The sequence below is a fragment of the Gymnoscopelus braueri genome (assembly GCF_963280865.1).
Source record: "Gymnoscopelus braueri genome assembly, chromosome: 6".
Taxonomy (NCBI): Eukaryota; Metazoa; Chordata; class Actinopteri; order Myctophiformes; family Myctophidae; genus Gymnoscopelus; species Gymnoscopelus braueri.
This window is the reverse complement of record NC_137607.1, coordinates 28,804,888-28,829,807: the sequence shown is the minus strand read 5'-3', so window position 1 is coordinate 28,829,807 and position 24,920 is coordinate 28,804,888. Positions and strand designations below refer to the sequence as shown.

The 24,920-nt window shown below is 44.0% G+C and overlaps 1 protein-coding gene across 2 annotated transcripts in view; it reads left to right on the top strand.

Annotated features, from left to right (window-relative positions):
• The window catches only part of pik3r3b (phosphoinositide-3-kinase, regulatory subunit 3b (gamma)), a 232,904-nt gene that overhangs the window by 110,146 nt on the left and 97,838 nt on the right, over positions 1-24,920 (top strand). For both annotated transcript variants that reach the window (XM_080431779.1, XM_080431780.1), the window contains exons 5-6: positions 10,235-10,366; positions 23,520-23,727. In XM_080431779.1, coding sequence (XP_080287905.1) covers positions 10,235-10,366; positions 23,520-23,727 — 340 coding nt within the window. The remainder of the gene's footprint in view (positions 1-10,234; positions 10,367-23,519; positions 23,728-24,920) is intronic.

Sequence of the window (24,920 nt, the reverse complement as noted above, 5' to 3'; positions counted from 1 at the left end):
CTGGATGTTCCATCAGCAGGTTGGCAGGCAGCAGAGCCAGCCAGAAGGAGCGAGTGCATTCTCCGGCAGCGGCAACAGCCGCGGAACGTCCGCGGAACTTCCGGTGGAGGAGCGGCAGCTCCCGGCAGTGACTGCCGGCGGTGGAGCGTCAGCTGCCGGCGGAGCAGCGGAACTGCCGCGGAAACTGCCGGTGGAGGAGCGGCAGTCGCGGAACTGCCGGTGGAGGAGCGGCAGTCAACTTCTTTTTCCGCCGATAAAGTATAGTTTTGGACCATGACGGAGCCGCGCCGAATCAGCAGACCTTGAGGCCAAGGAGTCGCGCCCGAGCGCCTCCAGGCGCGAGTGCCCGCGACGACCGGCCGATGGTCTGCTATTCGACTAAGCGGCGTCCGAGTTATGTACCGATAGGCACAGAATCGTAAATAATATTAGTGGGGACTGCGTTACACAAACGCAGCACACTCCCAAAGCTGACGCCACCGGCAGCTCCAGCCGCCGCCGCCGCCGCCGCCGCCACCGGCAGCAGCCGCTGCCGGAAAATGCACTCGCTGTCCCTCCAGCCATGTGCTCGCCACGTTTACACTGTCACTGTCGTCCTCTGTCCTTCACTGTGAATATTCAAAGATTTGCACACATTTTCACGATTTTTCAAAAATCGAAGTGACATGCTATGAGCTTGTAGATCTGCTATTTTTGAATAGCCAAATGATAGAATATGGCTAAAATCTAAAATGACGCAGGTGCTTTCCCGGTTTTTAATGGGTTAAGTGGTTAACCCATGACTTTATGTTATACTTGTCGTTTACCTGTGGTTTATCCTGTTAACTGCAGCACATGATAGGTGATTTAATTCTTCCGTCTTTACTGAACCCATTACACATCTGAGCCAGCTCTCTTTTTCACATGACTCCAGGCTGCAGGTCAGTTAAACAACTTTTCCCCGTCCATTTTGGTGAAACCAACATTGTGTGTGGTTAATAGTATGCCATAGAGTAAAAAAATAACGGAAATCCCTGTCCCATCCACTTGTACACAGTTGCTCACCCAGCGCATACTCCCTTTTCACCCCTTCTTTTAGGTTGAGAAATGTGATGGGCGGGGCCTATTTGACGCGTTTTACGTCACCTCGGTGCGCAGCCCTGTGAGCAAGCTCGTGAGTCGAGCCCATTGGTCGAAAACCGTTTTCGCTCGTTCATTCGTCTGGCCCCAGCCGTAATAAGCTGCAGTAACTGTGAACGGCCAGCATGTCCAATGCGCTTCACCGCTCCCTCTCGGCTCTGGGGGCTTGCAGTATGCACATCAGGGTCACCTATTGGTCAGGCTGTAACGCAGGGGTACCTGGTTCAACCACCACTTCATCTGTGTCCTGTTTGAGTGAACAAGACACTGAACCTTTCTGTTGAACCTATAGCTGCTCATTATATAAGCTGCTCTAGGTCATTGGTTCTCGAAGTGGGGCCCGAGGAACCCCCGGGGGTCCTTTGGGGGGGTTCCAGGGGGTCTCCAGCAAAATGTGTTAGTATAGCATCTCAATAATTTTAACCACTTTAACCTTTTATACTTTGGCTATTCAAAAATAGCAGATATACTGTACAAGCTCTTAGCTTTTTAAAATCATGAACATTTGTGCAAACCTTTGAATATATATATTTTTGAATCGAACATTTGTAACTCAAATCTTTGGTTCTGGGGGTCCCTGGAACAAAATATTTTGCGATGGGGGTCTGTGGCCAAATACATACAATTTTGGGGATCCTTGACATGAAAAGGTTTGAGAACCACTGCTCTAGGTAACAATGCCATCCAAATAACTGAAGTATAAATGTATTATTTATCCACAATGTATAAATGGATAACATTTTATGTAGACATTTCTTGTCTTACCCCCAGCTGTGTATGATCAAGAGGTCATGGTGAGCCTATTTTGACTGCGATGACTACAACAACAACATTTTATGAGAGCACTGTAGTTAATGCAGTTATCAACCTTTTCTTTTTTCTTTTTTTTTAAGGACAAATGTCTGCCTTATTTCCGTGAGACAGGAAAGGCAGGGGATGATATGCATCAAAGAGCCTGGGGTCAGGTTTGAACCTCGGTCAGCTGCGAGAGTAGTCTGTAATAGTGTTGCTGTCGACTGTAAACCTTGTATGGCCAAAACCGTTACTTTTCAGGAAATGGATTTCTTTGTTTCATTTTTTATATTTTTTTATAGTGAAAATAGCTGTTCAACAATACAAAACAACCAACTTTAGCATGCTGTCTCAATCATTTTTCAATGGATGTTAAACTCTGAGCGTGTCTTATGTGCTACAGATGAATTGTGTGTTTTAGTATTTCCGTGTCCATGTGTGTGAAGGGCAAACACGTCCACATCTGTAGCAGCCATTTAAACACCATGAAATGAGCAACTGGGTAATTTTTTGACCAATAGCACGCTTGGCTGGCTTATCTGACCAATGGCACGCTTGGCTAGCTTATCTGACCGACGGCACGCCCGAATGGGTTCCATATGTGACCTTTATGGGTCAATGTCAGAGGGCGAGGGATCTTGCTCCCAGCGCTCAAGCCTTATAAAATATGCATTTAACCACGCACACACACGCACACACACGCACACGCGCACACACACACACACACACACACACACACACACACACACACACACACACACACACACACACACACACACACACACACACACACATACATACATATTAGTCATTTAGCGAGGTCATTACCCACCTACCATATACAGACATACACACTCACATGCTCTCTCTGTCCCTCACATGCACGCACGCACGCACGCACACACGAACGCACGCACGCACGCACAAAATCACACAAACACACACACATACATACACAAAATCTAACTAAACTAAATGAACTAAACTAAATGCAATTATTTTATTTCACTGAATCTGACTAAAGCCAAATATCGTATGAGGCCACAAGACTGGTTTCCAGCCAATAGAACAGTTACTGTTCAGGCTACCAACCTCTTTATAAGTTGATTCAAATATAGAGTCGGAGTGATTACCATGACAACAGTTGGTTGGCACATCCATACATGCGTCAGACTTGGTTTTTTTTTTGTGGTCTTTTTTTGCGTTATGCACGTCAACAAAGCCCTCCGTTTAAACCCCTGTCAGGGAGTGGGTGTCCGGGCATGTCCTGTGCTGCTGTGCGCTCAGCTTTCTGGTTCATCTCCAGATAATGTTGTTAGCCTCATTACAGACGAGAGACATGCTTGTCTGGCTTCCAGCCTTGTTGGTGAGGCTCCTTAATGTTCACAAAATGTTTGACAGAGCCGTCCAAGGTTACAGGGATAATGCGATTTTCAGGCTGGGTTTTTCACATTCACTCTGCATCATTAGAAGCACTCGGGTGGTCAAAACTCAGAGCAGATGTGCTGCACACGCAGTAAAATCCCCAGTGTTCATTTATCTATTTGTAAAAAGAATGTACCGTAACCAAGTGGACCCATATTAACACTCGGGAATGTACTGTGCACAATAGATCTGGGAGTTAAGAGCACTGATTCCAAAACATTTTGTAGGGATCCAAAGTAAATATTAATTCCTAAAGAAATCCTAAAATGTTTTAAACATTATTTCAAAACATTTTCAATTAATAAATAAATGTTGAGACATTTTCTTTTGTTGAAATAGTGAAAATAGTAAATACAAGCTAGATTGCCTATTTTCAATATTTAATAGGGCCTAAGTGGTTATTTGGTATTTTTGTAAGATTGGGTCCCAGGTTAACACCAAATGTACCTTTTGGGTCTTGAGCTGAAAAGAGTATCGCGTACATGGTCCACAACAGCTCGTCCACAACATCTCGTACATCCTATATTACAATTGGCATGTTTCGCACATGCGCGGCCCCGTGCGGTCTGTTGTCTGAGTGAGTTTTGTTATCCGACTGTTGCCAGGTTTAGCGAGAGAAATATTTGGGAGGCTCCAGGTCGGACGGACACACACACAGCCCCGCGAAGCATTCGCTGGGGGTCCAAGGACCCTGACAAAGAGCGCACATATAGTATGGACTATAATACAAATAATGCTGATATATTGGCTCTGTTGGTGGTTCAATCCCAACATTAGACACAATGTCACAGAGCGAAGCATTCGCTGGGGGTCCCCCCCCCCCCACACACACACACACACACACACACACACACACACACACACACACACACACACACACACACACACACACACACACACACACACACACACACACACACACGCACATCAAATCCTGTCAGATAGACTGTCAATTGGATTCTCTGTCAGAAGCAGGAGTCCAATATAGACTCTATTGACCCGTCCCATGTCCATTCAAGCATTCATGCATTCATCTAACCATCTGTAGACTGATCCATACACAATCTGAGACTCAACCTTGATGATCTGACTGACTGATGGAGGGGAGGGGCTGAGGAAAACCAGTTGATTGGGGACACGTGTCTAATTAAGGACAAAGTTGGTGTCCCCAATTTGATTTCACTGCAGTTTCATAAGATAAGGGTGTCCTTCAAGTTTAAAGCATTACTGTAACTTTCCTCTTCTACCCCGGATTTGAACAAGGTTTCCTGCGCAAGTGCTGACATTTTTACCATTACGCTAATAGGGCCGGCCTGCTTGCTTAGGGGATAAATAGAATCTTGACTATCAGGTAAAAAATTGTGTCAGATCCAGTGTCTAGGTGAGACATGACCTTTGACACAATCTAAATATCTCATTAGAAGTGCAGGGAGACAAAACACAACCACCCCAATTGTATAAGTTATATTACATAGTCTACCATACAGATTGGACAAAATTTAAATGTATTCATTAAAAAAAGTTACATAGTGAGGCTTTAATGTTAGGGTTAGAGATAGATCAGTTAGGTTACCACATGAACCTTAGTGTCCCTGTTCTGGGGAATATCATAATACTGTAGGCGAACATTCTGCATAAATATCAGGCTATTTTCGGCGAAGAGATTTGGTATCGAGGGAAAAAAGGAAGGGGCCAAGTATAGACCTGTATTGACCCCGGTCAATAAAGTATATATACGTGCATGTGCGTGCGTGAGTGCAGTGTGTGAGGAGATAGGTGTATGAATCTGAAGAGAATTACAAAGAAGTGATAGGACAAACTCAGAAAGAAACGGGTGGGATGGATGGATGGAGGATGGAGATGAGTGATAGAAGGCCCTTAGGGACGGGGATTAGAAAAATTACCCACAACCTGTCGATACGTCAGCCAGGCAGACACACATAGAAACACATGATCAATAATAATGCTGTGTGTGCGTTCACGCGTACATGTGTATCTCTATCTGTCTGTCTGTCTGTCTGTCTGTCTGTCTGTCTGTCTGTCTGTCTGTCGTACATGCAGGCACACCACCCACACAAAGCATAATGCTCCAAACGTCAAGGGAGGGCTCATGAAAAACAATTCAGACTATACTGTAGGTCTCCAACAACCCAGAGAGATTGGGTGTATCTACAGATATAGATACTGTGTGTGTGTGTGTGTGTGTGTGTGTGTGTGTGTGTGTGTGTGTGTGTGTGTGTGTGTGTGTGTGTGTGTGTGTGTGTGTGTGCGTGTGCGTGTGTGTGTCGTGTGCATTTAATACACACACATCACAGACAGACAGACAGACAGAAAGACTTCCATGGCCACACATGCTATTTGGCCTTGTGCTTGGTTCCCCCCCATCCCTGTCCTTGTCTGGTGGCCATGTCATCCAGATCATAAGGAGGGGGTCATGCCCTGTCGCTCTGCTCTGCCCCCCTCGGCACTCACATTTGACCTGGTTAGACGTGGGCTGGCATGCCCCTGGTTCAGAGCCCCAGTCTGTGTGTGGCGTGTGGGAACAGATTAAACAGCTGTTTGGTTATTTGCCATGCCAACCCCCCCCCCCCCCCCCCATATCCCCTTTGAGGAAGAGTGGAGGGTATGACTGATTGGAGGAGGAGGAGGAGGAGGAGGAGGAGGAGGGGGAGGGGGAGGGAGAGGAACGAGAGAGAAAGAAGGGAAAAGAGCCAGAGCCAGTAGTGGAGTGGAGGTGCAGGGCAGCAGAGCAGTGTTGATTTTGACAGCACATTTCAAAAGTCACAGTCTTTTGAATAGGGCCTTGATGGCGTCGTAATGGCTGATTTTACACTTGGTTGCATGCTGAAAATAGCCGATCTACAAGCTCACTTGCGAGCTTGTAGATCTGCTATTTTTAGAGTGCAACACCCAAGTGCAACCGAACATAAAATGACTTGTCTTAGTTCTACTGGATCTCTTCTCCGCTATAGTCCCTCCCTAACATTGTCATCTGTTTTTTTATTGTTGACGAAATTGACAATATATTTAGTCTTAGTTTCGGTCATCGTAGCTTAGTTTTTATTTAGTTTTCGTCAGTGAAAAAAGGTAGTCGACGAACATTTTCTGTCATAGTTGTAGTCGCCGAAATCAGCACTGCAGCAGAGGGGTATTTGAGGAGGGACTGCTACACAGGGCAGAGGAAGGGTGTTGAGGGGGGAGGCGGGGGGGGGGGGGGGGGGGGGCGGGGGTCCGGGGGGACGTATACTGCCACACTTGGCTTGAGCTCCGTTCAGTCAGCAGAGCGGTAGAAAGGAACCGGTCAGCCTGAAGGAAAGAGGGAGACTTGAAGGAAGGGTGTGATGTAATGAGGAAAGCAAAGTGGGGAGAAGAAGGGCCTTTAGCCCCGGCCAGACAGACAGACAGACAGACAGGATGAAACAAGGGGAGGGAGGCTAAAAGAGGATGTAAATGAAGTGGAGGAGGTGAGAGAGGGAGAGACAGAGGCATGGTGATTGGTGGTGGGGGGAGACAGAGAGAGAATAATTGATCTAGGGATTTCTCATTTCCAATCCCCTGGTGAGCGGTGTAATGATGTGGCGTTGGCCGTGCCCCCAGAGTGTGTTTCATTAGGTGTGATTAACCCGTTTAGACCGGGAACGCATCCGTGTCATTTTTAAGATTTCTTTGGCTATTAAAAAAAATAGCAGATATACAAGCGCATAGCGTGGCACAGAGTGAGCTTGTAGCTTGTAGATCTGCCATTTTTGGGGGGAATTCGTGAAAATGTGTGCAAATCTTTCAATATATATCATTTTTTGAAGCGAACATTTTTAACTCAAATCTTTGCTTCTTTTGAAAAAAACTTATGTTGCTATAAAATCAGTGGTTCTCAAACTTTTTTCAGGTCAAGGACTCCCAAAATTATATGTATTTGGCCACGGACCCCCATCTCAAAATGTTGTTCCAGGGACCCCCCAGAAGCAAAGATTTGAGTTAAAAATATTCCCTTAAAAAATATATATATATATATTCAAATATTTGCACAAAATGTTGACGATTTTTCAAAAATAGCAGATCTAAAAGCTCATAGTGCGGCACTCGATGCCGTGCTATGAGCTTGTATATCTGCTGTTTTTGAATAGCCAAAGTATAAAATGATGGATAAAGTGGAAATGCGTTCCCGGTCTTAATGGGTTAAACGAGGCCCGGCTGACTGAAGCCTGTCCTCAGCTCACACACAGCTGCTAGCTGCCTGGACACCTCACTTCACCCCTCTTTTTCTTTTTTTCAAAGTGCAGGAGCCCAAATTGAGCCAATTTAGCCTCAACAGTGTCGCCGCTGTGCATTTCTAAAGCGTACCCGTAATGTGTGTGTAAAGTGGGCTCTGCCAGAAACAGCCTCAAAGAGCTGTTACTACTTCTGCTTTGCCCTTGTCCTAGAGCAGGGGTCTTCAGCGTTTTTCAGCCCAAGGACCCCTTAGCTGAGAGAGAGAGATGAAGCAGGGACCCCCACTACATACTGTATTCATGTTAAATGTGTGTTTTCAGACATTTAACCACTTAAACCCTCAACACTTTGTAAACTGTAAGACCGTTGGCTCTGTACTTGGTCTGCTCTTTTTTCCCCTCCACACCAATTGTCTTTGCTGAAAATGTTACGACGCGTTGTGAGCTTGTAGATCTACTATTTCCACGGAATGTTTGCCGCAGAATAGGGACGCTAAGGGTTTCACAAGTTGTTATATGTAATAAAACTAAACTATTAGTATTAACCCACGTACATTAACATCAAAACCATCTTCGGTTGTGTCAAATAGCTCATAAACAGCCTCACAAATAGACTTGAAAGTCAGTCTATAATCAGACAGCTAATCAAAAGTCTTGAGGACGGTCCTTCATATTGAGATGCTGGTATGATTTGTTTTCAAAGCAGTAGGCGTACAGTAGTTCTTATTGACTGTTTTCACTGCTATTCTAGCAACTACATATATCTGCGTCATTTTCAAATTTGCAAAACCTCCTGTTATCAACTATAGTGTCATAACTAATTTCAAAATCTTAAGCCGACCCAGTTCAGCGTCTCTAGCCAATACCTTGATCAATGCTTTGACGATTCAGCACGCTAGCTTAACGTTATCATCGTTCGGTTGTCATTACCATCAGCGTGACATCCCAGGCCCCGAAACAAAAGCGCTCTCCTCTTCGCAAAATTGCAAATCCCGGGGGTCCCCAGGGTGACACCAAATGTACTCTGTTTGACAATATGACTGCTCCTCCCTCTGCCACGATATTAAGAGGTCATCCGTTGATCCTACGGTAATAGTCCTGCGGTTTACTGACCTGTGGTGATTGGTTAAGTTTATTCCGCCATTAGTTAGAGGGGGCAAATCAATGGGATTTAACAACCATTTGACTTCCAGAGGAGCTGACATATGGTGTTGATGGGGGTGGAGAAGATGAGGCTGAGATGAGATGGGAGGAGGGGGGTTAAGAAACATAGAGGGAGGTTAGGGAGGAGAATAGACAGGGGGGCGGGGGGGGGGTGGTGGAAGGAGAGACAGAAGGAAGAGGAGAATGAAAATGGGGAAAACGTGAGGAGCGAGAGAATGACCGCAGGGAAGGGAGGGAATGTGAAGTGGAGGGAAAGGTGTGGGATGGAGTAGGGCTGCAACACTTAATTGAAATAATCGAATTAATCGATCAGAAAAAAATATCGATAATTTGATAAAGTAATTGATTAACAATCGATCGCTATTTTCAGTATGTCACTGTAGGTGAAAATGTTCCAAACAATCAAAATCTTTTGAAAATAGCTCATCTACAGTACAAGATCTCAATGCATCGCGATAGGATGCGTTGTGAGCTTGTAGATCTGCTATTTTCACTATTTCTGCACTACACTGTTATTATGATGTTGATGATGTGATCCCTTCCCTATATATTTGACATGATTTCACACACTTACCATTGCTGCCTTAGGAAGAGTTCTCGTACTCGAAACGCATTGCTGAGTAGTCTGTAAGATTTTAAGCCAATTGTTTGTTGTTCGAAGGCATTAAAAGTTTTAAACTATTGTTTTGCATTGTACAGTGGTCTCCCTCCTCAATTATTTTTGTATGATGAAATTATAAAATACGTTAACCGATTTGTTGATAAATAATAAAAATGTAAGGGGAAAAAAGCACTTCTCCATTATTAATCAAAAGGGTTAGGGTTAGGGTTAGGAAAACATTGTGAACAAAATAATTGATAGTCACATCCCTATGATGGAGAGATAGTAAGATACAAGGGTGGGCTGGTGGTGGTGAAGAGGGAAGAGGAAGGCCAAACGTACTGGAAGAGGAGCAGGTTCAGGGACAGCAAGGACAAACGGAGGGCAGAGGTAGGAAGGGGAAGGTTGGGGTGAAACATGGAGGCCAAATAATGAAAAGAAAGAAAGGAACGGTCAGTGGCACATCGTGGTTTGTCCTCTGCTAATCTGTAGGAACACACAAAACCAGACACACACACACACACACACACACACACACACACACACATACGCACGCGCGCACACTTGCTATCGGTTGTTTTGTCTAACTGGCAGAGGATTTTGTGCATTCTCACGTGCGGAGTACATCTGAGCCTCTTTTATCTCTCACTTAAAAGATAGCGTTCCTATTCCTTCCCAGAGTGACCGTGAGACTCGCTTTTCTCTGGCCATGCTGTTCGCCGGTGTGACCTAATTACCACATGCATTTTTTATAGAAACCTCTTTGGCTGCTAAATCGCAGCAGGTAGCCCTTTGGCCGGTGATATTTAACTTTTATGGCATCTGCTGCTGTAAAAAACCTAAACCGGTGTAATGGACTATAAGGCCTAATCTGAATATCGTGCATAGAATGCGTAACATTTCTCTCTCTCTCTCTCTCTCTTAGACCCAGTCTCAGTGGAGTTGGACCAGTACGAGTTGGGGGTTCTGTGCGACACCCTGAGAGGGGTCCTCGAGGACCTGCCTGCCCCCATCATCCCAGCCATGATCTACAGCGAGCTGGTCTACACCGCACAAGGTACAATATCAAATCCTACAGTACCCTTCAGTTTACGTGAATACAATGGCACAGAAGACTGACATTAAAGTCGAGGGGCTGACCTTTGACTAGAAAGTCACTTGTCCGATCCCTACCAGTGTGAGTTTGAAGTGTCATCTTTGAGCACACGCACACACACATAAATGAGCAACCTTTGAGCAGCTAGTGAACCAAATATCCTGCTATGAACCCGCTAATGTGACATGGATACACACCAAACTAGTTTCAGTCGATGTTGGCCAGCGTTTGGCTTGTGCCTGCTGCTGCTTTACCCTTATCTTCCTCCCCTCCAGGGGTGAAAGTAAGCCGGTACGGTCTGGTACTCCATATCACTAAAAGATTCAGTGAAGAGGGGACAGCACCTCGCTGCCAAAACCCACGTACAACCGGTCACAATCGCAATTTACAACAAGAAAACACATCTGCTAACGTTAGATCAACATAAGCAGCAGTTAGGGTTTTTTTCTGGATTGCTTCTAAATTGTTCCAGTGTGTCTGTGCTCAGCACAGATTTTTAATCCGTGCTGGAGAGAACCCCGCAGCGGGCTGCTTTTCCAAAAAACGTTTAGTTACGTCAACTTCTGCTGCAGTTCACTGTCTGATATCGAGTGCTGTGGGGTTTTGGCAGGCAATCATTTCTTGCAAAAAAATCTCCCAAGTAAAATGACAGAAAAAAGTTGTGAGGTTTCACGATGTTCAGTATAACAACAACACAAACAGACGGTCAAACAAACAATCTATCTGACTTCCATGGGTTGTTCTGTAACTCATGCCATAATAATGATGCATGTGCGTGTGTATCCTATACTTCGTAAAAACCAATGTGAAGTGCTGAAGGTTGTGCTCCTCTCCTCCATACCGTATGGTTGAACTCTGTGGTGAACCCTGTCTCTCGGCTCCAGTAAGGCCCAGAGTGCCTCTGTCACTTGGAGTAAGCACCATAGCGTGTCACCGCCCACAGACACGGCCATACTTGGATGTAAAGACATCCTGGCTGTACCTTTGTGTCAGCGTCAAATTTTGGCTAATCTCCAGATGCCGTCTAATGTAGTAATGACTGATTCTTATGGTAGGGGACATGAAGTGTACTTCTCTCTCACACACACACACACACACACACACACACACACACACACACACACACACACACACACACACACACACACACACACACACACACACACACACACACATACACACGTGTGCGCTCGCCCAGTTCCCCGTCCACCCGCTCTCGATCTCCCATCTCTTTCTCTCTCCCTTCCAAATCACATCTTGCCTTACTGAAGCTGACCTGCCTGTCCTTCACGTCACCTTTCGCCCCCGGTCCCCTCTGGCTTTTAGAAACCCATCCCAAGTCTGATCTATTTTTCATGAGCCCTCGCTTGGAAGTGTAGAGCTCTGTGCTTTGTGTGGATGGTGCGCCTGCATTTGTATGTACTGTACATAAGATGGACAGATGCACGCAGCCAGGCAGGCGATAGGTAGTTAGATAGATAGATTTTTTTTTTATTAAAACGTTTATTTCAGAGAAATCCATTGAGACCAGGGTCTCTTTTTCAATGGTGCCCTCACCCTGTGTTCAAAAAGAACATTTACAACAATGGTTTTGCAGACATGACAAGGACAACAAGGTACACATAAATAAAATAAAAAAGGTTGCAAAAATGATATATTGAAAGTAAAACCATATTTTACACCAAGCAAATGCATAGGTCTGCTTCCAATATAAGGTCAGCTAAAAATCTTTGAAAAATAGCAAAAGAAACAAGGGCATCTAACTTCAGCTTTTCTTGACATTCGTTCCATACGGAGCATACACACTGAAGGCTGTATCTCCCAGTTTAGTACTGGTTAGATAGATAGATAGATAGATAGATAGATAGATAGATAGATAGATAGATAGATATATGAGATAAGTTACAGATAGGAGAGAAGAGGGCGTTGAAAGAGGTCTCTGCCAGGATTTGATCGTGTTGTCACCCCAACTCTCCTGTGACCTCTCAAAAGATTATCAAACTAAGACATTTGCTCCAACTGCAATACACAGTCAATTTTGTGAGTGCTTTCTCTCTCTCTCCTGATCCTGACCCTTTTTTATTTGTATTTTCTCCACATATTCACAGAAACATTTTAAGTCCAGATAAACCACTTAGAGGAAGACACGCCAAGCACTTTGCGTGGGTCCTTTCAGGTTAAAGCCCGCTGAAATTGAACTTCTTAATTATGATGGGGTTCACTCAGAGAGCCATTTACCTTTGGTGGATTCAAATTGGTCTGTAATATGAAAAGGGATTTCAGGACTGAAACGTTTAATTTGTACAGTAAAGATGAGTCACGCAATAGCATAAAGTCATCCCAGAAGAACACAGGAGTTAAGATGTGCTAGCGTTGTTATACTTTTCAAAGCTCTGCTCCCTGCTGTCTAAGCTAAGGCCTTTGCACACACAGTCCAATAATCTTATGGCACATATCCTTTCCAAAATGGCGAGCGATCAGTTCACGAGAGCTTTCACCTGGTCAAATTCCTCCTAGATTGTGATTTTCTTTTGATTGTGCAGATACTTGAGCACTGGTGATTCATTCACTACCTTTCGAATCAGCACCGTTGGGAAAATAGTGAGGGAGATGTAACGGCTATGTCATTTATCATACATCACAAACGAAGTGCTCAGAAACTAAAACAATGTGCCTGGTAGACGTAATTTTGTCAAAATGGCATGCCGATTTCTTATTGGTCAGTATTTTTTTGTGGGAAAAAATACACAAATTGAACTTGGTTTATTTGACAAAAAAAGGTGCACCATCTTGGCCACTCGCCGGATGTGAAAATATCAGACTCTTGTGTTCAGAGGCCTTTACAGTCACATAATATTAAGTGCTTTCTTCCACAAAAAGGGCAAAAAAGTTTACTCATAGTGTGTTTGAGCTATTTAACTGAAGCCGGTTCATTTTTAATTAATCTATCTCTTTGCATGTAAACATAATTAAACATAATCACCTTCATTTAGGTTTGGCTCAGTCTTGTCATGGTGGTTTAACAGCTAAATCCCCCTTTCCCTTCCCAGCATTTCTTTTTTAATGACCTCCTCCACCAAATCCCCTTTAATATTTTTCCAAAACCACTTAATTTGTCTGATCTTTATTATTATTATAAAGGTCGCCAGTCATAGGATGCTCACAGGGAAATTAAACAGTTTGCCTTTCTAGGTTTGCAGGGTTAATAATGCAACATCACTAACACAACCCACTGAGCATCATTCAATCTATCTCATTAACCACTTAAACCCCATATGGTTGACCGTAGTCCCTCAGGGCTCTATACTAGTGTCTTTAAGCTTTAGCTGAAAATAGCTGATCGACAAGCTCACAACGCGTTGCAGCGCGGCGCGTTGTGAGCTTGTCGATCTGCTATTTACTGCAAAAGTCTTCCCCACAATAAAGGTCATTACACACCGGCGATTATGCGAATATACGCAAAATTCGGACTCGTTCCGAATAATTAAAAGACGCTTTTTCGCTCCGCGAAACTGATGTGGACGCTTGCATTGACTTTATAAGGTTTTAAAAAAAACATATTTATTCGCATGAAGAATTCGCCCCGGTGTGTAAGGACCTTTAGAATGCTGGGGTTTAAGAGGTTAAGCCTGATTGAGACTTCCTCGCAAGACGCATCGCTTGCCAGAAATAGTAGCTCTCCAAGCTCACAACTTGTTGACGCGTTGTGAGCTTGTAGATCTGCTACTTTTGGCTCGCCATGCGCCGTAATGAGAATACAATCGCTGCTATCGGGCAGAAAAACCTCATATCTCCATGTTTCAACTTTCCACGCTTCCTTAAATGAATGCCCTATACTTCATCTTACTGGAGTGTCGCACTGGAAAATAGCAGATCTACAAGACGGCTTGTAGATTGGCTATTTTCACTATATTGTACTTACATTTTCTTTTTATAATAAAAAAGGAACGGTTTTGGACATTCAAGGTTTCCATCCGACGGCGACCATATAATGTAAGCATTACTCTATGCTTGGATTGTCAGCCTTTAATGTGCCTCGAAAATTTAATTTAATGGATACTTAGTTGTAATACTCATAGTATTATTTCATTTTTACAACCCGGAGTGGTTAGACTTTTAGGAAGTTTCAAAGTAGTGTAATATCACGTCATCTATAATCTCAGAATTAAAATGCATGTTCGCTTTGTTTCAAAGTCATCCATTTCCAATTTGTTCCAGATTTCGTTTCTTTCTTTTTTTCCTTCCATAAGTACTGTATAAGTCATCTGATTTCCCCCTCCAGTGACCATAAATTGTTCGGCAACTGACACTTTTGTCATTAAGGATTATTCCATTCCCCCCCTTTTTTTTATGAAGATATATTATGGATTACAGTCTATTACACTGTGAAAGTTGTCAGAAACCAATTGAGGGAAAATGCTGTCTGCAGCAGAGACAGGAAAGAACTTGCCTTTAACGTTGCTATTACGATCCCATTTGGGTCTAAAGACCTTCACACTTCATTTTTTGGCCTCAGTTCAGACTCTTTCCATTTGGCCAGCTAAGCGCAGGCGGCACATGGATGGGAGGATTCAATTTTCTGTTGTCAGTTTTAAAGGTCATAACAACAATTAGATTCTTCCCACTTCCTCAACTCCATCCATCTTTTACATCTTCTGTGTTCATTCTTTTTCAAGCTAAGCTAATAGGACCCCCTCCTCTTCCTTCTTCTTGTCTTCTTCTACCACTCCCCACTTTTCTTCTATTCTTAATCATTTCTCATCCCTGAAGCAACCCCCCCCTCCCCCCCTCCCTGCCCGCTCCCTCGCAATCATCTTCCCCCTCCTCCCCTGCGTCCAATTACTCATCCCTTTGTTTAAATGAGGGCCTGACTGAGGTCAGCATGTCCGACAACAAAGACCCTCTGGTGAGACTGACCACTGTCCATCTGGACGGTGGGAAGAGGAGGAGAAGGAGGGGTGAGGAGAGATTGAGGAGTTGAGGCTAAGGAGGAAGGAGGAGGTGGAGAGGACCGCTGGGGAGGGGCAACGTTCACACAGCTGCAGGACTGAGGATTAATGGACAGACGACGGGGATAACATCTAGTGGACTGTCAGCAATAATGTTTGTGACAAATCAACATTTCCTCAAAAGCTGTTGACATGACATGTGCAAGTTTTGTCTGCAAATACTGGCTGTTTGCCATATAGGTTTACATTTTTGACGTTGTATTAGAGTTTTTCAGGCCATGTACCCCTTGGCTTAGAGAGACATAAAGCAGGGACCCCCATTATATATTGTATTTAAAAAAAATCATAGATTTCATAGGTAGCTTCATAGACTTGTTTGACAGCACTGTCATCAGTGTATGTTGGATTCATGTTAATGTGGATTTCCAGACATTTAACCACTTAAACCGTCAATGCTAAGTAAACTTGACCTTTCACTCTGCACTTGGTCTGTTCTTTTTCCCCCTACACCAAACCTCTTTGCAGAAAATAGCAGATCTACAAGCGCACACCGCCTCGCAGCACGAGGCGTTGTGTGCTTGTAGATCTGCAATTTTTGGCTCAAGTTCTTCTCAGAATAGGGATGCTTGGTTGAAGTGGTTAATGTAAAAATCATACAAAGATTTGGCGGACCCCCTGTAGTAACTCTGCGGACCCCCTGTTGAAGACCTCTGATATAATTGAAGAAAGCTATAGGACATTGCAATTAAGTTCTAGTCTACCTTGATGGTGCTAAATAAAACCGTCTGCCCATTCTTCTGAATAAAGTTGTTTGGATGGTCTGTTGTAATTCATACACAGTAAAGCTCAGCGTTAATGTAGCCATTTGCTTTGGCTGGGGTGATTGGTCACACGTCGGTCAGACGCTCCGGATTGTTTCCTGCATTCATTCATTCAGCCTGGCTTCAAGTTCATTCTGTCAGCAGTGAAGCTACAGTATATAGTGAAAAGCAGCAGTAGTTTGGAAGAGACATGAGCCTCTGAAATCTCTCTCTAGTGACCATTCATAAACACAAGCTATCGTTAGAAAGGGCAAAACCTCCGTACGTATATACCTCCGTCACAAATTCCCCGCTGCGCTTTGTGGTTGCGATATCCATGTATTAATTGAACTATTGTTTACAGCTGTGCTGCTGGCTGTACTGTACAACAGTGGTTCTCAAAGTGGGGTCCGGGGGGTCCTTGGGGGGGGTTCCAGGGGGTCCTCAGCAAAATGTGTTAATACAGCATCACAATCATTTTAAACACTTCATCCATTTATACATTGGCTATTCAAAAATAGCAGATCTACAAGCTCGCAGCGCGTCACTTATAGATTTTTGATAACACAAATCTTCTCTTCTCACTACCAAACAGCACGAGCCGTGGTGGGCGGGGTCTGGCTTCCAGAACTGTGTGGTGGTTGATGAAATGCAATTTGTCTGTCAGACGTTTTTTTGGGGGGTCAGGGAGCACTTTGGGAGGTCAGGGAGCACTGACTTCGGTTGGTCTGGTGTACTATGCAGCTACCTTCAGAGTTAAAGTAACACAGATATTTATATTCTGTGTAGGTAAATAGACCTTTATAGATCCCATGAGGGAAATGCAGTTGTCATGGCAGTAACACAGTGTGAAACACAGGACAGATACAGAAAAAAAAGAAATAAGTGTAAACGGGTAGTAAATTGAAGTGTACTGTGATGACATACACCATGCTGAGCTTACTGGGCATGCTCTAGTAGTAGAATGGCTTGTATTAGTCTTAACCGCTCCATCGCCCATTCAGAAACTGTCCCGTGATTTTCTCTGTACAACAATCTACATTTATTAGTATTTGAAGTGAAATACTCGAAAACTAAGAGAATTCTATGTGTGTATTTGTGCAGGTCTGTCCTGTAGTTACGACACACAGTGTGGTGGTCTCCAGGACCCCTGGAAACCCACCCCTCACCCCCCACCCCTCCTCTCCCCCAGTGTCCAGTTGTCCAGTCTGTCATTGTCCCCGGTGGCCAGCTGAACAGGCCAAGTTCCCTCTCCAGCCTTGACCTGTATTGACCCGCAAGGTCACTCACAATCCATAATAACCGAGGTGTGTGTGTGTGTGTGTGTGTGTGTGTGTGTGTGTGTGTGTGTGTGTGTGTGTGTGTGTGTGTGTGTGTGTGTGTGTGTGTGTGTGTGTGTGTGTGTGTGTGTGTGTGTGTGTGTGTGTGTGTGATGGGACACAGAGATATATTAAGAGGTGAGGCAGTCGGTGTATCGCTGTGTGTGAAGAATAGGGGACAGAGATAGATACTGAGAGGTGACTGCGTGTGTGTGTGTGTGTGTGTGTGTGTGTGTGTGTGTGTGTGTCTGTTGGTCAGCGTCTATGGTCAGTGGTAGCCAGACAGAGTGGGGTCACTTCCATGACCTCAATCAGGCTGCAGCAGATTGTCAGCCATCCATCACCACCCACTCAAAACACACACACACACACACACACACACACACACACACACACACACACACACACTCACACACACAAATGAAATATTATGAAATATGTACTGTAAGCACATGTATAACAGGCTATGTAGACTATTATGCATTATACACACGAGACATGTCATACACATGTATTTGCCTGGTACAGTATATTCATGGAGGTTTAATAAACATGGTAGATTGGCCATTATTTGGCTTTGAATCTCTCTCCCATGGGTCTCCCACACACACACACACACACACACACACACACACACACACACACACACACACACACACACACACACACACACACACACACACACACACACACACACACACACACACACACACACACACACACACACAGAGGACCCAACTGCCCCAGGCGTAGGTGTATGTCATTAGAATAGATCGTAGCTCAAGACTTGCAATGATGCAGTCCTCAGTGGTGTAAAGTAACTAAGTACATTTACTCAAGTACTGTACTTGAGTACACATTTTCCTCCCCACACACATTTCTGTTTTGTCACTGCTGTTGTATCTTACTGACTCGGCCAGTGAGGAGCCTCCACCGGGAGGACGTAGGGCCTTCGTCCTTGCTGACAGGCGCCGTCCCAGCCCTTAGGATTACGTGCAGTGACCAATATCACCCTCCCCGCCTGGCTTCCCTCCCCCGAACATGGGCCAATTGTGTTCGCATAGAGCGGCTGATTTATTTATTTACTCTGGCTGTGAATGAGTTAAGTACAATTTTGAGGTACTTTTGCTTTACTGGAGTATTTCCCATTTTCAATACTTCTACTCCACTACATCTCAGAGGCAAATATTGTACTTTTTACTCCACTACAATCATTTGAAAACTTTCTTTACTAATTACTTTGTAGCTTGTAGCATCTACAAGCTCGCAACGAGTCGCGAGCATAGATTGTCTATTTTCAAAAGATCTTTATACATTTTAGACATTTGAAAACTTGTGAAATGGAACATTCTGTATATTGAGTACTTTTGCTGTTGTTCCTTTAAGTACCGGTATACTTTTTGTACTTTTCCTGTACATTTTGACTTTCACTTGTATTTCTACATTGCAGTATTGATACTTTTACTTGGGTAAAATATTTGAGTACTTTTTCCACCACTGGCAGTCCTTATAACCCAGTTCGCTTGGTATATAATGAGTACATCTCTCTCTCTCTCTCTCTCTCTCTCTCTCTCTCTCTCTGTCTCTCTCTGTCTCTCTCTGTCTCTCTCTGTCTCTCTCTCTCTCTCTCTGTCTCTCTCTGTCTCTCTCTCTCTCTCTCTCTCTCTCTCTCTCTCTCTCTCTCTCTCTCTCCACATCTGTCTCTGGGCACTCTGTGTTATTGGGATCGATTAGAACACTTAAGCTTCGGCACAGAGGACAGAATACACCAATACCTCATAGAGTAAATCAACAGAGATCACTATTTCACCACCTTGGAACATATGGCTCACAAACATTCAGTCCATGTGCCATAAACCAACCTTGAAAAGCTGCGACATAACAGAATTGTTAGGGCTTAGTTTGTTTAATTGATTTTTAGCAGTACTCTTAACTCGAAAAAAGATTTGTTGTGTAAGTGATGCTTGCACATTTACTGGCCCATAGTCTTATGTTCTACGGTAAGTGATCTACAGTAGCATCACGTATAATGTGGCTATTTAGTCCAGGGCAAAACTGGGGCTAGTGGACTCGTTTCACCCTTGCATCTCTCCTTTAAAAGGGTTCTCTTTTTTGAAACCCAGTTAGGCTACTCCATAATGGAAGTAACAGCTACGTACTGTAGCAGCCTACTATAAGAGACAATTAGATTAAATTGCATGTTCTCACCTTGCTGAAGAAGGACTCCATGATGGCGCACCTTTGATCCCACATGATGAGCTGAAACTTCAACCTGGCAGACTTTCCTCCTTCTTTTGCACTGCAGTATCCTTCTTTTGCACTGATCCTAGGTCAGCCTAATCATCACACAGCACCTCATGCTTTTCTCTCCTGATCAGCGCTGAGTGCGGGTCTTCTCAGATCCACTCGGGTTTTACTCATAATGATAAACAGACCCGGGACCCGATGTAATAGAATCTTAACCGACCCGGACTCAATTGACCATAATAAAACACGGACCCGGACCCATAAACATGGTTAGGTATTTTTGGTCCAGGTAGACCCATGGAGACCTCTATAGTATTCGCTCTTACCAGGTGAGCTACTGGGGCTATTGTTTGTTGACCTTTAACACAATATTTATTCAGATAATCTTGGGACCAAAGTGTCATGTCATTACATCTGTCCGTTTTCCTGTGAAGTTGCTATAGCAAACAGACAAACTGGATGAGAACAATAGCCCTCCCCATTGGGGCGGAATAAAAATAAATATGTGGAGGGAAGGACAGAGACAGACATACAGTTTGGTTTGGTTAAGTCTATTTAGGATCCCAATTAGCTGTTACAAATGGTAACAGCTACTCTTTCCGGGGACCACACAGAATAATATAAAAACATACACGTATACACAAAGCAACATACATAGTAAACGTAACAGAAAATAAATACAATGAAGCAAATAAACACTGTTCATAAGCACAATCAATCAAAAATGCATGGTAAGGTAATTTAAAGAATAGGCTTACAGAAATGATACAATTATACACTGATTGAGGGAGTGAGAATCAATGTAGTCACCTCTGTCTAGTAACCAAGTTAAGAGGTTGGAGAGACAGAGAGAGAGATATGTAGAGAGAGAAAGAGAGACCCATTTATAGATATATTTGACAGACGCACTGACGAACAGACAGACGGACTGATGGGTTTGTGTGAAGCTGGATACAGTTGTCCTGTGCAGATTCTCCGACTGCTGTCCATCAGAAACCCAGACAGCCACAGAGAAGATGCACAGATGTTTTGCTGTGGTAAAGGCCCTGCGGTGAAGAAACTCATCACTATGTCTTCTCCCCTCCAAACACTGGTATTGTCTGAACCCCACTAGTAAAAAAAAAGAAAGAAAAAAAGGAGTCCGGCGTTATTCCCCCACGCTGGCTCCCGCAGCGCCCTCTTTACAAGCGCCCATAGGCCGGGGCCTGTACGATTATCCCCCAAGCATCTGCTAGGCTGTAGCTCACAAGCAGCTGTCTGCAGGACTTGTACTGAATTCATATGGCTGATATCCTGCCGCGTGCTTGTATCTCTGTGCAGTCAAACAGCAGCCGGCTACATGCATGGATGGATTTATGTAGGATAAATCGCACCCGCACCGTGGGGATGTTGAGATTGCTGTCAAATGGTTTCTAGTTGAAACGATGAAACACATTACGGCCTTTTCTGTGATGGAGGTTCATAAGCGCATGCAGGATGTCTGCTCAGCTATTTTTTTCCCCACCAACTCCCACAAATGCCATAACACACAATTGCACACACATCCGCATACATTTCGTGTGTGTGCCCATACATGGTATTTTCCATTTTGGCATTCAAAGCCTTGCAAGTAACACGTGCATTCAGAGACATTTAGGTACATGGTACGCATACAAATGAAAAAGCATGTGATATACGGTACAGCCCAGCATCTGTGTGGTTGACTGCCTTCTCTTGTCTTCTGTATTAGAGCCTGACTGATACTGCTGTAAATTTGACTATTTTGACAACTTCTGTATCTGCAATTATGCACTTGATGTGTACTAAATTTGAACCACTTACAACCTGCCGTCTCTATTTTTGGCACGTCATTATAGGGTGAACATTTTCAAACGTTTTATAAAGAAACAAATGTTTGCCTATTATGACAAGCCCAGAATTGGGACGCTAGGGTTCATGGGGTTAACCTGTGCTTCTCCCTTGGCGAAGCACAGGGAGTTTAAAAACAGATGCCGCCCTTCCTTTCTGTTCCTGTCCATTTTCTACCATGCAGTTGGTGCTCCCCACTGTTTGGTAGTGTAGTCACTGTGCATTTCAGCCTGTTGGCCTAACCCCCCTAGACTACTAATAATGTTGTTGGTAGCCTGATGTGAACTGGCGTAGAAAGTGTACTGGAGTGGGTAAAGGGTCCATGGGTTTGCTATACTTTTATCTACCCTAGGTTAGGAGAGGATGTCACGGTCACCCACTGTAATGTAGATACTGTAGTTAGGTGTAGGCTTTCGTTTTTGGTTTTGTGAACTTTCTTTTCTTCACTTATTCTACCCCATTGAAAGCTAGCTTCATTTGGGTTTATTAATTACTTTTTTTTAGATACGTCCATGTTGTGTCTTTGCGCTAATAAGGCAAAACCTACAGTACATACCGTACTCTGATCTGAGAGTGTGTGTGATTTAGTAAGAGAGTACGGGAATTGTTAGCGTGCAGATGTAAGATGTCAACATCATGAAATTTCAAACTGCCCGACTTGTATTTGACCTACAAACAACAAGAGCTGCTGTAGTAGCTTATTTTTGGATACAGAAACTTGGACCTCGGGTGTCCCAGTTCATTTTTCACTTCTCACCGCAAAAGCAATCTTGAAGTTGGAAACTAAAATATATACCATGTTGGTCAGCCAAGATTTAGAGGAATCCAATGTTGGGCTGGAAAAGGTACAACTTGGAGCCGAATTGCTGATGAATATTGAAACCGTGGAATTATGCATGAGAGAAATAAACAATTGATTCTTTGAATGTGACCTCTCCCTTTTTGCAGCTTTCACATGTTTGCACACAAAGCAGCCTGACTCTATACAGATCATAAAAAGATAAAATACGGAGATACAAGGTTTCTCCCAGACAGCAATGATCAATATGATCACTGGTCCAGCATTGTGTCATTTTAGTTTTTAGCTACATATGTGTGTCACGATTTTTCAAAAATAGCAGATATACAAGCTCATAGCGCGTCACTTTGTGCCGCGCTATGAGCTTGTAGATCTGCTATTTTTGAAGAATTGTGATTTTTTTTTGCAAATCTTTGAATATATATATTTTTTTTAAGCAAACATTTTGAACTCAAATCTTTGCTTCTGGACATCCTTGACATGAAAAAGTTTGAGCACCACTGATGAAGCAACATACGTTTTTCAGAAAACTGGATTTAGAGGACATCTAAAGGTCTTAACACATTGACTGCCAAGATATTAAACATAGTTTTCTATCCCCGTGCCGGCGTATAATTACCTCAATCCGATGATATTTGAAACGCCGTGGAACCGACATTGTGTAAAAAAAACACACGGAAAAAGTTTCCTGTGAGTAGACGGAAGGATCTGTGTATCCATGGGAACAACAAGTTTCCAACCGCGATCCGCCATTTTGGAGCTTTGGTCTGCTGAAAACGGGTGGTTTTCAATGGAAAAAAAAGAAACTGAGTTACAGCCGTTTTTCTGAAAATCCCATCATTGGGGCGGATGGAAGTGACGTTTTTTGGAATGACGTCACATCCACATTGTTCTTCTCTGAGAGACGATCGATCATTCCAAAGCTGTGTTAGGTCGCCCCTTGTGGAATTTTCCCCCAAAAATGTAAAAACGAGTTAACTCGATCTAGGCAATCAAGCGATGGATTCTAAAAACGAGTTGACTCGATCTAGGCAATCAATGTGTTAATGGGCCTCAGGTCTTAATGGGCTAATTAATACAACCGTGCTGCATTTTGTACAAACTAATAGTAATATATACTGTACCTCTTCTCCTGCTCTGTTCCTCCCATAGAGACCCAGAGCGTAGAGGAGTGTGGAGAGAGGCTGAAGAAGATCCTGGACTCTCCTAGTGTTCCCCAGACCAACCACCAGCTCCTGGTTCATCTCACCAGACACCTGGCCAGGGTAGGGCTAGCCCAGGCTGGGCAGCACAGCCAGGCCAGTCCCAGGATTTTGGGTCAGGCCTTCTCAGAGGCCATCTTCAAGCATTCCCTTTTCAGGTAATGGAATGTGGCTGCATTCAGACTTTTCTTGCAGTCATTAGTTCATAATCATCACAATGCAGCTGTATTTTGAAATAAAACATGAAAATATTGTTTTCACCACAGTCAAAGCTCTTGATGAAGGGAGCCATCTGACCAGCCATCAACTGGGTGAATCTGTAAAAACTAAAAATATTCCCTAAAGGACCTTTAATTTGAACAATGATTAACCACATGAACCCTAGTGTCCCTATTCTGGGGAAAACATTCGGCGAAAATAGTAACTACAAAATAGGAACTCTACTCTACGACGGTAGATCAATTATTTTCTGCAAAGATATTTAGTGTTGAGGGGAAACGTAGGGGGCCTGGTAACTAGTCTGTCGTGTCAACCAAGTATATAGGGTTCAAGTGGTTAAGGTTCTTGTGCCTTTCCCCTTGAACCAGTTGTCAATTCTCTGACGAAAACACCACAACTGAAACGGCAGCCGTATCAGGTGTGGCAGACGTGAGATGACCTCGATTCACCACCGAGCAACCGCTCTTATCCACCCAGATTCTGTGTGCAAAGGATTTTGGGTATGAGCCCGCCAGAGCTTGGATTCGCTAATGCATAATATTTGGCTTCACGGTAATGTCAACATCCTGCAATTTGGACTTGGATGCTCAAACAAGCAGAGGAGGCATTTAACAAGGCCAACAGTATTGTTTCCCCTTCCCTGCACGCTGCAAAATGCCTTGCCTGTATCTGGTTTATTTTTTCCGAAAATTAGCCGAGAATGTCTCTTTTGGCGTGCGTTCGTGGCGAGATATGCAGTGGACTGTATTTGGGAAAGCAGCAACCAGTGAGTCAGAAACGTCGGTGTTTGCGCAGCGGGGGCCAAGCCGAGCGGCTCTGACGTACACAGCGAGAGGAAGGAGTGTGTGTGCCGTCTGACAGGATGCACGCTCCGCTACTTGAACTTGTCCTCGCATAATCCCTTGCTCGTTTAAGGGGATGAAGCTCGGGTCATGACTCATGAGCAGCATTTGCATCATGCTATTTGCTCTGCTGCCGTGGTCAATTATCAGCAAGTGTGCCAACGTGGTTGTGCAAGCTCATCGCACTCATCTCATCTCGTCTTCCTCTCTCGCACACTCACTCTCTTTTGCCCTTTCTACTGCCTCTCATTCTCTCTCTCTCTCTCTCTCTCTCTCGCTCTCTCTCTTTC